Source organism: Orbicella faveolata, unplaced genomic scaffold (assembly GCF_042242905.1).
Source record: "Orbicella faveolata isolate gen_17 unplaced genomic scaffold, um_ofav_v1 contig_13, whole genome shotgun sequence".
Classification (NCBI taxonomy): Eukaryota; Metazoa; Cnidaria; class Anthozoa; order Scleractinia; family Merulinidae; genus Orbicella; species Orbicella faveolata.
Genome location: NW_028301540.1, coordinates 2,592,406 through 2,607,361, shown reverse-complemented (window position 1 = coordinate 2,607,361; position 14,956 = coordinate 2,592,406). Strand labels below are relative to the sequence as shown.

The following is a 14,956-nucleotide window of genomic DNA, read 5'->3' as shown; positions in this document are numbered from 1 at the left end:
AAAAAAAATGACAAAAAAGCGACAATTTACAGTATATTTAGCTATATTTACAGTTTAACTTGCACCTTTGCTCTGCTAGTTTCTTTTTCTATTTTGTTTTTAAGGATAGCCAAGAAAGCGTCTAAGAAATAATCTTCCTCATTTTTTGAAGCGGTGTAAATATAATATTTTGCAATTATTGTACAGAGGTTTAAACCGAGACACAGAGGCACGGTGTCTGTGATGCCGTAAAGTATTTGTGCTTCAGAGAGCGTGATTACAGTATTGTTTTTTCTGTACCACCAATCAGTAAACTCTGTCCAAAACAGCTGGACGTTGGGGCAAGTTACGAAGAGATGTGTAATTGTTTGCTTTTCAGCACATAAATGACAGCGGTCGTGCTCTTTAATACCGAATTTATGTAATGCAGCATTGGTGGGTAAAATATGGTGTACAATCTTGAACTGAAACATCGAGAGTTGAATATCTTTAGTGGCCTTGAAAGGCATCATGTACGTTTGATAAATTTGCTGGTCGTTCAAATTAGCTCTTTTCAGTCTTTTTTCGGCGGTTGCAGAAACGAACTTCTTTTCAACAAGGTAGTTAGTAGCAAGTTTGCAAGAGAGCTTCTCAAGGGGAATTCTATCCATGTTTGTAGGTTCCTTCGAATGCGGCTGTAATTTGCCTTTCAAAGTTTTAATCCAGTTAGATGGAATTGCTTGGCATAAACCGTAATAGGTTAGAAAGTTAGTTTTAAGGGCAAAGTGAGAGCAGAAATCTCGGTAAGATGTAAATGTGTCACCGTTGAAGATATCTCTAATTTTTTCTACACCCGCTTCATGCCATTCTTTGTAGTACACCGAGTAGTTACCAATCCTGATGAATCTATTGTTCCAAAGAATTTCATCAAGTATTTCCTCTTCTGAGGACGGAGTAAACAAATTGATTGACTGCCAAGCCAACAAGGCTTTCTCGTAAAATTTGAGAGGAATTCTTACATTGAGATTTTTGAGATCAAAATTGCACTTAAGGAGAAATTTGCCACCACATTTTTCTAACATGGTAACAGGGATATGCGTCCAGCTCGCGGAAGGGTAACCGTTATCAAGTCTTCGGATCCAGGTCGCTTTGAGAGCGTTGTTTATTGCATCAAAATCAGGCATTCCAAGACCTCCTTTTGCTCTCGGTCCAATCATTGTGGTTTGCTTTATCTTTGGGGTTTTCTTGCGCCATACGAATTGGGATATAACCTTATTAACATTTTGAATGAAATTAGATGTAACAGGGAGGACAGCGGTGTTATAAATAAGTTTGGAAAGGGCTAGTGCTTTTAGGATGACAATACGGCCATGTAGAGTTAAGTTCCTAGGGTACCACAGGTTAAGTAGGGAAGTCATTGAAGACAATTTCTGTTCAAAGTTCTTTTGAAAGGCAGCCTCTTCATCATAGGAGAAGTGTATACCGAGCGCAAGTATGGGATCTTTTGGCCATGTTATGTCTAGAGGTTCCTCCAAGTTGTTTTTGTTTGCGCCCAGCCACATGCCCTCTGTTTTACTTTTGTTTACTTCGAGACCTGAGCAGTTTTGAAAGGCATTGAGCAGTTGGAATAAATTTTGGGCAGATATACTATCGGAAACAAAAACAGTGGTATCGTCTGCGTATTGTGAAATTTTGAATTCTTTTCCGTAAATATTGATTCCTTGGATACCTGCATTAGACCTTATTGCGTTAGCAAGAATTTCGGCGCAGAGCACAAACAGGGAGCCAGAAAGTGGGCACCCTTGGCGAACACCTCTTTGTAGATTAAAGAAAGCGGAGGCGTAACCATTATTTGTTACACAGCTTGAACAGTCAGCGTAAAAGGTTCGAATCCACTGTTGTAACTGAGGGCCGAAATTTAAAGCCTCCAAGGTCTTAAAAAGGAAGTTCCAGTCAACGGTGTCGAAGGCTTTTTTAAAGTCAATAAAAATCGCCATGCCGGTAATGTTTTCCAGCTCAGTTATCTTCATGATGTTATTGATGAGTCTAATATTCTGTCCTATGTAGCGGCCCTTGACATAGCCAGTTTGGTCTTCATTTATTAATTTGGGAAGGACTTTAGCGATTCTGTGAGCTATTGATTTTGTTGCTATTTTATAATCAACATTAAGTAACGTTAATGGTCTCCAATTTTCTAAATACAGCCGGTTCTTTCGTTTTTTTGGTATGACCTTTATTATACCTTGTCTTTGAGTGATATTTAGTTTTCCTAATTTATGGGCGTAATTAAAACTTTCTACCATTTCTTCGCCGAGTAGATGCCAGAAGTGCAAATAAAACTCAACCGAGAGGCCATCACTGCCTGGGCATTTGTTTTTGGCACACTGTTTGAGGACATTGAAACACTCGCTTTTAGATAAAAGCTGTTCAAGCTCATGCAGGTCGTGCTCTTCTAACTTAACCAGGTTAGGGTCTTGTAGGAAGGCATTATGTGTGTCACTATTGCAGGGGGCCTTTGCATACAAATTTTCATAAAATGCTCTCTGCATTTCTAAAATCTCATTTTCACAGGTAGTTTCCCTTTCTTCGTCCGTTTTAAGTCTAGTTATATGTGTTTTTGTGAACCTCCTTTTTTCGAGATTTAAAAAGTATTTGGTGTTTTTCTCCCCTTGTTCATGCCAACGTATTCTGCTTCTAATCATTGCTCCTTCAGTTTTATATTCAGCAATCTGGTTGAGTTGGGCTCTTAATTGGTAAAGCTTCGCAATGTTTTCTTTTGATCTATTTGATTGCAGTAAGGTCATCATGTCGTCAATTTCTTTTTGAAGGTCGCGTCCTTATTTCTTTTTATTCTATTTTTCCTTTTTGAATATTGGACGCAAAATCCTCTTATCTCCATTTTGAGCATGTCCCAGTACAGGCCTTTGTCAGCGAGATAGCTATGTTTATTTTTGTATTCGGGTATTTTGCTTTTGAGCTCATTAATGAAGTTTGCGTCTTTTAACAACGAGTTGTTAATTTTCCAAAACCCGGGTCCCCGTTTAGCATATTCTTTGGATTGTAAAGTAAAAGCGATAGCGCTGTGATCGGATATTGTGGGGTTGATGATGTTTATATCAATGGCAGACGGCAATTCTTTCGAAACAAGCCAGTAATCCAAACGACATTGCACTTTCAAGGAATTATCGCGCCATGTGTATTGTTTTTTGTTGGGATGTTGATCTCTCCAAATGTCTTGAAGTTTGAATCGTCCGACTAAGCCTTCAATCTCATCAATGACTTTTTGTTTCTTTTGAACCGGAGCTCCACCTGTTTTATCTATAGGTGCTAATGAGCAATTCAAGTCGCCTCCCAAGATGTGAATCTGCATACGGTAAAAGAATGTTGTCAAGGTTACGAAAAAACGCTGTCTGAGCGGTAATGTCATTTGGCGCGTAAATATTGCTTAGCAAGAAGGACGATTCAAACATGTTGGTTTTTAGCAACAGATACCGACCTTTCTTGTCAGCGATGGCGCTTTCGATTTCAAAATCTAAATTTGGCTTGAACAATACCATCACATTTGCCTTGTTCTTTTTTTTGTGTGTCGGTCCATAAACACACAAAAAAAGGAACTTGGCCAATATCCAGCCATCTTGACCGAACAAGTTTGGTCAATAACCCATATATCCTGTGCATAAGTGTTGAAAAGCAAGCTCTGCTCTCCACTGGTTCGAGGTCACGTTTTTTCGCCGCAGGGATTTCTTATTTTTTTACTTTCCTTTCCTGGTTTTTTTTGTTTCTTTCACATCGGCACTTGTCTTTATTCTCTTTTATAAACTTGAAAGTAATAAAAAAACACACACACTGCAAACGTATGATTTCATATTAGTCACTTATCTTTTCTAAGTCCCGAGGAAGGCTAGTTTTGAACCGAATTAGTAGCAGTGTCGTTTCCTCTAAATCATTAGTTTTTGATTACATAGATAAGTCACTACCATAAACTGATTTTCAATCTGAATGGTTATAGACAAGCTCAAAAAAGTGTGTCGTTCGATTGCTTGCATCAACCCGGCTTCAAAATTGACGAGAGCACACGTGTACGAAAACTGTGATGTACAACTGACGTACGAAAACAAACGTCCTCTTACATGTATCATCAGTAAAATCTAACGAAGGAAAGATTTATTTAGGAAAGATGGCGGATAATTCAAGCAAAGGTTTGTAGAACAGAGGATTTTTACGAGGCGAGGCCCCATTGCAAATACTTAACAGACTTCTTCGTTTACACGGTGAGTATCAAATTTGTATTTGCGCATCCGCGAAGTTTTGAAACGCGATATTTGTGTGGTAAACTGAAATTTTAGTTTGACAAAACATGCTTTCAGTGTATAAACTCGACTAGCATTCAAGGCTCACCGGTCAAGAAGACAAAGGTGAACACAACTGGACTCGAGTCAACAACCTCTTATGGGTCTACTCACTTGCGAGCATTTCAACATGGCTATCTGATTCAACTGAGCTTTTTGCGTTCACTTAGAACTAACAACCCATTTACTCTGAATTATAATCAATTGGCACCGAGACAATTTACTCGAAATCTGTTACGCTTTCATGATATGTGCGCTTTCATTTTAACGGTCATTTTTTTGAAATTATTGGCTCATGTTGAGCGGGTGATGAAGCTCTCAACATACTCGCATGCGCGCGTGCATGTTAAATTCGCGCGTATTTATCATCAAAGATAATTGAAACATTGGCCGAGTGAACGCATCGACACCATGAAAGTTTTCTTCTGTGGTGCAGTAAGCCAGCTCTCCCCTCCACCCTTACTTCCTCCGCAACGATCACAGTCGAAAAATGACTGTTGGCTTAGCCGAGGGTTAACGGCTCTCGACTCCAACTTATTTATGCGCTGGTACTTCCCCCTATAATTCGTACCAGTTGCTATATAACACTCCGGCAATAATTGTTTTTAAAGGACACTACACAAAGGCCCATTTTGATTAGTTAATAATTGTCTCATATCCTAGTTACAAACGTGGTTACAATGTTTACTTCTGTTTTCATTGGGCTTGTAATCGCATCTAAAAGCTGTCCCTTTAAAGTAGTTTTCGTTCAATTTCCCGTGGCCTTGTCAACGTCGTACTCTCGATGCTTCTTGATCCTGAACCCTTGGCTCAAGCGGGACCGATATTTTACGATCGTTTATTTTGATGCAATAAATCGCCAATAACCGTCGACGTCAACTTTGGTTTTCCGCGGTTTACTTGTCTACCCTGGAAGAAGACCTGTTAAGTAGTCCTACCCTCTAGTTTGTCACAACACGCCTAGAGCTCGTTTCGTTTCGTCTCGTTTTGGAATTTGGCAGGCGCTGCAAGCGCAACAATAATGTCTTTTGGGGATGAAGATTTTTTTTACTATGACTTTTTTTTTAGGAAGGGGGGGGGGGGGAGGGCAATCTCGAACGTTTAGTGTTCTAATCTTTCACTTCTGTCCACCTGCTTTGTTGTACTTGGTCTGAAAAGACTTTTAGGAGCCCAAAATAGCGAGGAGACAAAGAAGAAACGAAAGTTCAAGAAAGGCAAAAGGCACCGAAAAATCATCGCCGTAAGTACACTGTTTTATAGGGAGAGTTTGTGTTCTGAGCAAAGAAATCGAGCAATTCTCTAAGAAACTTGCATGTGCCCGAGAACTCAAAACTGCTATAAAAGAACAATTCCTCCATGTACATGGCGTTTCTATAATATTTCTGTTGATTAACTTATAGAGAGTTGAGTTCAGTTGAAAGAAGAACCGTGACCCACCCGTTCAGTTCAGGCTGACCGAGAGCATCGCGATTTAGCGCATAGCATTAATTTTTCGATCACACGTCTTTTACTTTAAACTCGTTGAGAATTTTAATTATCTGTCCGGCTTTGTGTTTGTTTTTCCCTTTAGGAACGATTAAAGGCACTAAACTGGGAAGCTCGAGCTCGCTCTGACGTCAAACTTATGTGGCAGATCACGGTATGAGTGTGGTCAGGAGCCATAATGGCTCCTGGTGTGGTGTTATAGTTGTTGTGGGGTGGATACAGGATTTTAGAGAAGGCGGTCCCCTGTATGCTGTAGGGGGGTCCATGGTCATCCTTCCCCGGAAAATTCTTAAAACTGAGGTTCTCGGAAATAGGATTTCCGGCATTCCGAAGCCAAGTCAGCGTGTAATGCTGTCAAGTTTTTAATTAGGGGGTTCGACCGTAGGACCGTAAAGTTCATTATCTAGAAATGAGTGATCGTAGATCGTAGAGCCGTAGAGTTCAGTATCTAGAAATGTGTGAATTTAGTCATACAAACAACACTCAGACATGGACACTGCATGCATTCTAAAGACTCCTCTCCTCGATCATTACTCACTCCAGATCGGAGAAGGACAAGATATATGCCAAGATCAAGATTACCTCTACAAAAATGACTGGTGAGCTTATTATTGGCACGAATTTTTTTTTTTTTTTGATTTCTAAGAAGGCAATGCTATTGAGGATAAACTTTTAGTCTGAATTTGTTTCAACCCTTATTGAGCAAAGACGTCACAAGGATATGCTAATTGCACTTAAGCCGGGTACGTTCTCGTGTGAAGTTGGCTCTACAGCGCACATGTGCGCGCAGTTCTGGCCCTCTCTCTGTCACGCAACGCTAGGGAGAGAGGGTCCCGCTAGGACTGGACTAGGAACATGCAGCTGTGAGAGTAATAGATGGATTAATATTTCTCACATTTACCTAGCTATTTCCTTTTTTTTTTAGGACACCTACAGAAGACGATCGCAAACTTTTTGATCAAGGAGGAAAGGACGAATACAAACAAGGTAACTCTCTTCTCCAACATATTTTGCCCGCCTCTGTAGTTGAGGCTACGTAACCCCTGCCATAAAACTTAATTTAGGAATGACACATGAGAAAATCTCTCCCCTTTGCAAAACGCTTCTTTAGTATTTAAAAAACCGCGAGAAGGAGGGGGGGGGGGGGAGGGAGGGAGGGAGGTCGGAGGAGGGCATATAAGGCCTTGATGCTCCCGCCTCTTCCCATTTCCTCCGCTCTCTGCGTGCCCACTTTTCCCTTTTGATCTTCCCGTCTTCTAAGATACCCCTGGAGCTTAGAGAAATTCAAAAAGCAATCTTCATGGCACATCACTCTTTATTTTATTTTTCAGAGTTTCCTAGTTTGACTAGTCAAAAACCCTTTCGACAGACATGTGGAAAAGAAAGCTGTTTCTTTGAAGATGGATCGTTACTTTATTTATGACAAAGCAGGGGTGTACTCATAATACATATCTCTTAACAACTGTATGCGTAACTATTTTTAATAAACTGTAACTTACGTGACGCCTTGGGGCGATAAAAAGGATAACAAACAAATTGTATATGTATCTGATTTAAGACAGGGTTGCATTTCGAAAATAGTTTTAAAAGCACCTCACAGCAAGTCTGTGAATTTCTTCAGAATGCAGGTGAAGCTATTATAAACCAGGTTCTTTAATTTATCTGGAGTAATCACGACTCCAGCAATAATATAATATGCGCTAACTTAGGAGATGCATGTAATTTTACAATAAAATATATATATGACAAATCGATTAAAATAGTCTCTGTTGATCTACGTTGGATTGAATCTGGCCAAGATGATATTCCTTGTCAGTTATTCTTCACAGCACTGTCGTCTTCCTTGGCTTCACATTCCCTCCATTACGTTGCATGAATTTTCAGACGGTTCGGCGAGATCGTCAACCGAAAAGATATGTATGTGCTCGCCAATATCACTCGCGGAATCACCCGACAGCTGGGTAGAGCTCGAAATATAAAGGATGGCGTAAGGGGCTTGGGGACAAATTAAAAAAAAAAAAAAGAACCTGCAAAAGCAAATCGCTGCAAGAATTTAGAGAAGGAATGAATGGACCATTAGCAAACCTCAACATAAATATGCAGTTTTATCATGATTTTGGAAAAATATTTGAACTGCTTGTCAAGCGTCTCGAGTATATATTTGACCATTTAGTATTTTTAGAATGACTGATCGGATCTGACTGTTTGACCCCTTGCTTGGTGATGAAAAGGACTGCCTTCAGGTTGATCACTTTTACTGATCATGAGATTCGAAAATATGCACGGAGAACAGCTTTCATTGCACAAGTACGAACGGGAGTAGCTTTTTTTAACAGTTTGCTTCTGATTCGTACGATTTGGCTGAAGTCGACCTAAGCAAGATTGCCAATTTATTGGGAATTTTGATTGGACCCCCATAAAATCAAAAGCTATGGCTTTTGATATTGAAAAGGTCAGTTATCAAGTGAATGGCTGCATACCTTAAATGGATTTTGATACTTGCATTAGGCACAGAAAGTGAAAAAAAAAAAAAAAAAAATCTGGCGAAATAATCTTCCTTCTGAGTACTTTAAATACGATTTGAATGAACTTGGCTTATTTCAGTGAAACATCCAGACGATTGCAGTATATGTATCAGGAACAAAAAACAGTTACTGTCCCTCCAATTAAATGCTAATGAACGTTTGAACGAAGTGCCGAAAATTTGCTGACTGGGCAGAGTGTGAGCAAAAATAGGTATGAGCTAGCATACTTAAACCAGATCAGTAAAGTTTGCGAGTAATGTCATGCAATAGTAGCTTTGTACTGCAGAATTCATTCAAGCCTTCGCAACAGTTTATAGTGCTATCAAACTGCCACAAGCCGTTTTTCAGTGTTACTGCAGAAAAAACGTTACGATTTTCTTAACAGTTTTAAGTACGAAGAAAATTATTTCGGGTGTTCATTCAGAATAGAAATAAAGAAAAAATTTACTTTTAATTTTCCCGTGGGCCAATAAAACGGCTGGAAATCGAGCCGAGAAGTTCAGTTGGAACAGCTGTAAAAATATGAAATGGTTTACGTGACAGATTTGTTTCCACCGTTTTGGTTCTTACTTCCAAACATCTACTTAAATCGAATCTATGGAAACGCATGGAACATGTTTTATATTCCCTAAATAGAAACACACGTTTTGCTATAACAAGAGATATGTTTATCTGGCAATATACAGAGTTACGCTTTGTTACCATCGTTCGTGCGTGACACGTTGTGTCACGCTGACTAACCCTTATTGGAAGCTTGCCCAAGCATCTAAATCGGCAAAGATATTCCCTTTGGATAAATAAAATGTTTATCGATACGGACAAAGAAGCGAAGCAAACTGATTGTGCTTTTGCTTGGTTGTGTTTCTGTATGGTGTTCATTTGTCGCGTTCGGGGTCTTTCACAACTCTGATTAATTTGCAATTCTCTTTAGATTTTGCCATGACGTCACTACCTCGCATTCGTTGGACTCTAAAAATGGCGGCCAAATCGTGTGAATCCTGAAGAGGACATTTTGGTTGGGAGAAACGAAGCTGAACTCTCTTGGATTTGGCTGTTTGGATGTTATTGTTTAGCTGACAAACAAAAGCGCTTATTAAGGACGATGTCTTTACATTACGGGGCGCCATCTTAACTTTCAAGCCGCGAATCAGCCAAGTGTTCCAGGGTGATGCGGTTCGAAAGAGTTTGAAAGTGAAATATACCGAGATTGTTCTTGTGGGGACTTCACTTAATTTTCTACTTGGACGTAGAATCAGACAGAGGAAATGAAAGATATAGTATTCTTAGAAGGCATTTTAGCCGCTGTTGCATCCCAAGATACGCAAAAAAGACTGAAGGCGGCCGAAGACTTCTCGAACTATCTCAGCGATCCTTCAAATGGAATAGAGTTCATTGGTTTCGACAAGCTCCTGGATGGTCTTATTGGCTGGGTCAACAGCAGTAATTTTAAGGCAAGTAGACAGTGAAAGCATGTACTGCTATCTTGTCCTCGAGATTTTATTCTTCTGCATTACAGATTGAGAAAATCTGTGGCAAGTTTCGCAAGCATGCGAGCTGACAATTTATCGCAATTATTTGATTTGGCTGGTTGTCGTATTGGTGTGCATGTACCAGAGAATATACTGCACTACAGTGAGTTAGCTTGCGGGATTGTAGAATATTCCTATTTATTTTCTACGCAGTGGTCGGCTATTCTGTGAAGACTGCAGTCGTTGATTAATTAAGACTCGGGCTATTACTGCAAATTAGTGAAACCATTCTTTGTTTTCTTGAGTAAAATATTGGCTCCCCTGCTCTCTTATTGAGTAGCTAGACTATCCGTCTTTTCCAGAGAAAATTATCATACAAAGAAATGATAATATGCTTTTATTTTTATTTAGATAAGCCTGACTGGACTGGACCTCCTTCATCAGATTGTTGATCGCCTTGGAGCTAATTTTCGGAGCCATCTTTTGCCAGGTTAGCTTTAACAATATTCCCATGCTTTGTGCTAAATAATATATACACCGTAATCTATTTCGCACACGGTGTCGGGGACCGAGTGATTAGATACCCTTTTATCGATTCCGATGTCTGCACTGAGATCTATGTTTGAATCAAAGTCTGAAATGTTAAATGTATCAAAAACAAACCAAAAACCGGCGGCTTTTTAGTCTTTGATGGGTTACGAAATGTTTTGTTGGCAATCCCTGTCTTTGTTTACACAGGCAAGCTGTGAATTCGGCAGTCTGGTCCCTTATGTAATGGATCGAGGAACGATCGGCATGCATTTTCTTTTTCGTCGAGTCTGCATTAGTGGTTCAAGTCTGTAGCAACTCGCCTGTGAAGGCATTTGCAAATTCAGATTGGCGGTAAAGAGACCTATTACGTGGTCATTAAAAATAAATAAATTTCTGGTGGATGCAAATTTTCCACAACAAGCGAAGCACCTGTTCAAACCGTGTTCGGAGTCTCCCTTGTTTTGTGCCAAAGAGTACGAATTGTGACAGGCAATTTGTAGTCATCCATGGGGTTACTCCATAACTGATAAATATGTTTTTCTTCCCTTGTTATGGAGTGTTTATACAAGTCGTGCTGAGGAGATGTTTGCAGATGCAGTGTCAATTGGCTTTAGTGCTGTATTACAACAGCCAGTTTGTCACGACAAAGTTAAATTAAATTCCTCAATTTATTGGAGACGCTTATGTCCTTATTGTACATAATTATACATATTAAATAACTTAAGTATTGAGTACTTTCTGCGTCAATTAAAGAAAATAAATTTTCTATATGGCATATTTTCAGCACATTGTTCTAAGTACAGCAATTAAACTTTCACATGCTCTTCCATGTTTTAACTTGATTTTATTAAAATAACTGTCAATTTCTTACTAAGTCATGCAATCTTTCATGGTCCCAAGTTATATGACTTGGCAATGACGTACGTTTCACATACTTGTGTATGCATGAGCGTTGTGTTTACCCAACCAGAAGATAAGTTTGCATATTGAATGGATAGTCAAAGTGGTGACCAGTATATTAGAGCAGTTTGAATAAATGTAGGGAACGTCTTAAGCTATTGAAATCTTGTGCTGACAGGTAAGGAATTAATCATATCATGTGGGTCAAGATTTGACTTAAAATGAAGGAATGGATATTTATTATAATCTAATAATTGGCCAACAATGTCTGCTTTGTTAGTTTACATTATGCTTTGTGTTTTGGTTTGAGTTGACACATAGCAGTAACTTTTGCTTGTATAGCTGAGGTTTTTTCTTCAAGATTGCCTACCATAAGTTTAAAGTTTATTTCTCAATGAATTTGCAAATTTGTCACTGTGATCTATCTCAGCAATATCAAACGTAAGTTTCCACAATTCTTCTAGCTCTTTCCTTTAGTAATCTGTCCTTCTACTCTCATGTTTTTTTCTGTTCACTCAAACGAAATGGAGGCTAACTCAATAACCTAGCGGCTCTGTTAGCCTCCATGCACAAACTGTATACCATTGTCACCTTTAATTGTTATATATGTATCTTTTTTTTCTTTTGTTTATGCTAATATTGTAATTTCAAATTGTAAGTGCAAAATAAAGTGAAGTTGAGGTTGAAGTTGTGAAGAAACATCTAAATATCTTTCCTCCATGGTTTGGAATGTGCATAGAAAAAACCAGAACTTGCAAACTATTCACCCAGTTGAAGGTGTCACTGCTTTTAATTAGTTGTTTGTTTTCATAGTATTGCTAAACTTTTGTCTTTCTCTTTTCTCAGCTGATCTGTTTTTAAACTTTCTATGGCAAATGCTATTTAGTTTCTCCTTAAATGTAATCATTGATAATAAATGTAATTAGAAACTTGATCAGCGTGCAAAGAAAATAGATTTTTCAAGGAAATATATTTTCCATGAGTTGAAGCCATGGAATGCTAGCCCAAAACCCTTCCTCAATAATCCTCATTCATTCATCAAATAAGAAATCCCATAATACTCATCGGGCAAATGGTGGATATGATCTACTACATGTACAATGTAGCCCGACAAAAGTTTCCACTCTATGTGTAGCTCTCAGACTGTGCTTTGGACAGACTTTCTTTGCATGCAGCTTAACTGTCATACAGTGAAACCTCCCTAAAAATTGAACTGTGATCTATCCATCAAGATTTTTGTAAAGGAAGGCAACTCGCTTAGTTATATGTTAAAAACTAATTATATTTTGAGTCAGTGTAATTTACATTTTGGCAAATGATGGGATCATAGTCCATCTATACTGGCTAATCTTGTAAAACAGGGGTATTGATATTCAGATTAATTTTAATCTCAAGAGATTATTGAGTGATATTTCCTGAAGATTCTGACCTTACAGTAAAGGAGTTTCAGTGCTGAAGGATTATCTACTAATTAAAATCAATTTCTGGATTATATTCAGAGGCAGACAGATAATCTTGTGGGCTAATAAGTCTAGAGGTAGCAGCAGATGTAGGTACAAGCATTCCTTTGAAAAAGAATGCATGGATATAACTGTTGAATGTTTTAAAATTTCATGATAGCAATCCTGGAAACAGTAATTGGAAAGAGGAACAAACTTTATACTAACAATTTCTGAAAAAAGTAATTTCTTGTAAAATAGACTTTGATCTTATGTGACATGATCTTATGTTGCATACAGTATTTCCTGAGGAAGGCTGAACAGGATTGGCTGAAGAAACATTAGAATAAACAATAGAAATAACAAACCATGCCCTTAGAACAATAGAGGTGGGTGAAACAGGGAGTAAATGTAGAGGTGCGTGGCTTGATGAGCATTCAAGTAAAAATATCTCAATCTCAACTTTGCACTAATTAACAAGAAGATTCCATCTTGCTACAAACCTACACAAAGTTGTCACTACCCATCAGTGACAAGCTGGGACAAATCTATAGTATGCCAACATGTTAGTGAGAGTGGCCTCACTAGTGTATAATGATACTTTTCCTTTCAAGGTACTCTCTGGTAGACCTTTGTAGCACATCAAAAGACAGCAATTGAAAAATTTCATGCAGTATTTCCATTGAATTACTTCTGATTATATTTCTTGATTGTCAGTGGACTTTTGCTTCAACTTTGGCAATTTAATTAATATTTCCTAAATGCGACTACAAGTGATTAATATCTACATACCAAGGAATGGACATTGTAGCCAGTTGCAATTCTGTGTGTGGCTGATAACATACACCAGTGGTGATAGTTGTATGAAGAGGTTTTAAGGCACAGGTCAGTTTTGGGAATTTTACCAACAAGCAGCTTATTTTAGGATTTTGTGTTCTGATTAAAAATAAGGATTAATTTAGTAATGCAACCATAATCAAGATGAATTTATAAATGTATCTTGTTTATGTCTCTGCTTTTAAAATCATTTTGAATTAATTTAAAATAATTGAAAATTAAAAAATGAATTTTAAAATAATTCTGAGCAAGAGTAATTTTTAATCTCGCTCATTCTACATGAAGAGCGCTCAGTCTGAAATTTTTTTTTATTAGCAATATATATCTTGGTATCAACAACAATGCTTTGAAGTTGTCTTTATTTTGAGATGTTTAAGTCATAACAGGAACTACATTGTACCTTGTAGAAATAATTTGCAATCAGCCAAAAATAGATGAAAAAAATTGGCTTACATTAAGCCATGTGCTGATTGTACCTTAAGTTAGCCTCAAAATTTGGTAGTTAAATTTTTGCTTCTAGAAAATTGATAGGTTGTTTTATTAATTTTCTCCTTGAGATTAAAGCCATGATGACAAAACCAGTGGTATCAATCTTTCATAGGAGGTCTATTAATAAATGTGCATTAGAGTGAAAAGGAAATAGAGCTCTGTAGTACCATGCTGAGACAGCTGACAAACTGCATTTGCATAAAAATCTTTCAACTCCCCTTAGATTATTTGAATTGAAAAAAAAAAAAGAAAAAAAAATTGCCAACTTTAGTGATTCCTCTGTCTTGGAAAGAACCATCTGTGTCCACCTTAGTCAATGATAATGCATTTTGAGGTATGCTTGTTACTAGCATGACAGAATGCATAGGTAGCTCTTTCAATGTGTTTTGAATTTGATGATATTCATTGGTAAAGTCAAATGTCAAATGTAAAATAATCAACATGAGATTATAAACTACCTATATACAAATGGTTATTCTGGTTAAATATGTGAAAGTAAAATGTAGTGCAATATTATTTCATGTTTGATATAATGTTTAAATTTTTCCTTTAAAACTGTTCAAATGTTCTTTTTGTCTGTGTAGTTCTGTTTTTTATGTTTAGTATCTTTTGTATCAAGGTGTGTTTTTCTGAATTTATTATTATTACTTGCAATACAGTATGTCCTGATTATGTTTAATATGTATTTCTCTGTGTTATGAACCCTTTCAGAGGCAGGTTTTTTTCATACATGACTTCTTGCTTTGTCAAAATTTTTGTTCAAACTGTGACTGATTTTCCTCAAGTCGTACACTTGATTGTTTGTTATTTTGGAGGGGAGGGGGAAGGGAAGGAAAAAGCTTTCGGGTTGATGAGCACTCTCTCTTTAAATCAGTATTATCAGCTGTCCCAATTCTTCTTTCCTCGAAGGTTAAATTCCAGCTTCTTGCAATACTACAAAACTATCCTAGTTAGTTTTACCTGTTAATAGTGCC

At 37.8% G+C, this 14,956-nt stretch overlaps 1 protein-coding gene across 5 annotated transcripts in view; it reads left to right on the top strand.

Annotated features, from left to right (window-relative positions):
* The first annotated feature begins 9,254 nt into the window (after nt 1–9,254).
* LOC110053888 (CLIP-associating protein 1-A-like) overlaps nt 9,255–14,956 on the top strand; it is a 46,925-nt gene continuing 41,223 nt past the window's right edge. For all 5 annotated transcript variants that reach the window (XM_089284047.1, XM_089284051.1, XM_089284046.1 and 2 more), the window contains exons 1-2: nt 9,255–9,768; nt 10,198–10,276. In XM_089284047.1, the coding sequence (XP_089140173.1) occupies nt 9,583–9,768; nt 10,198–10,276 (265 nt within the window). In that variant the 5' untranslated portion in view covers nt 9,255–9,582. The remainder of the gene's footprint in view (nt 9,769–10,197; nt 10,277–14,956) is intronic.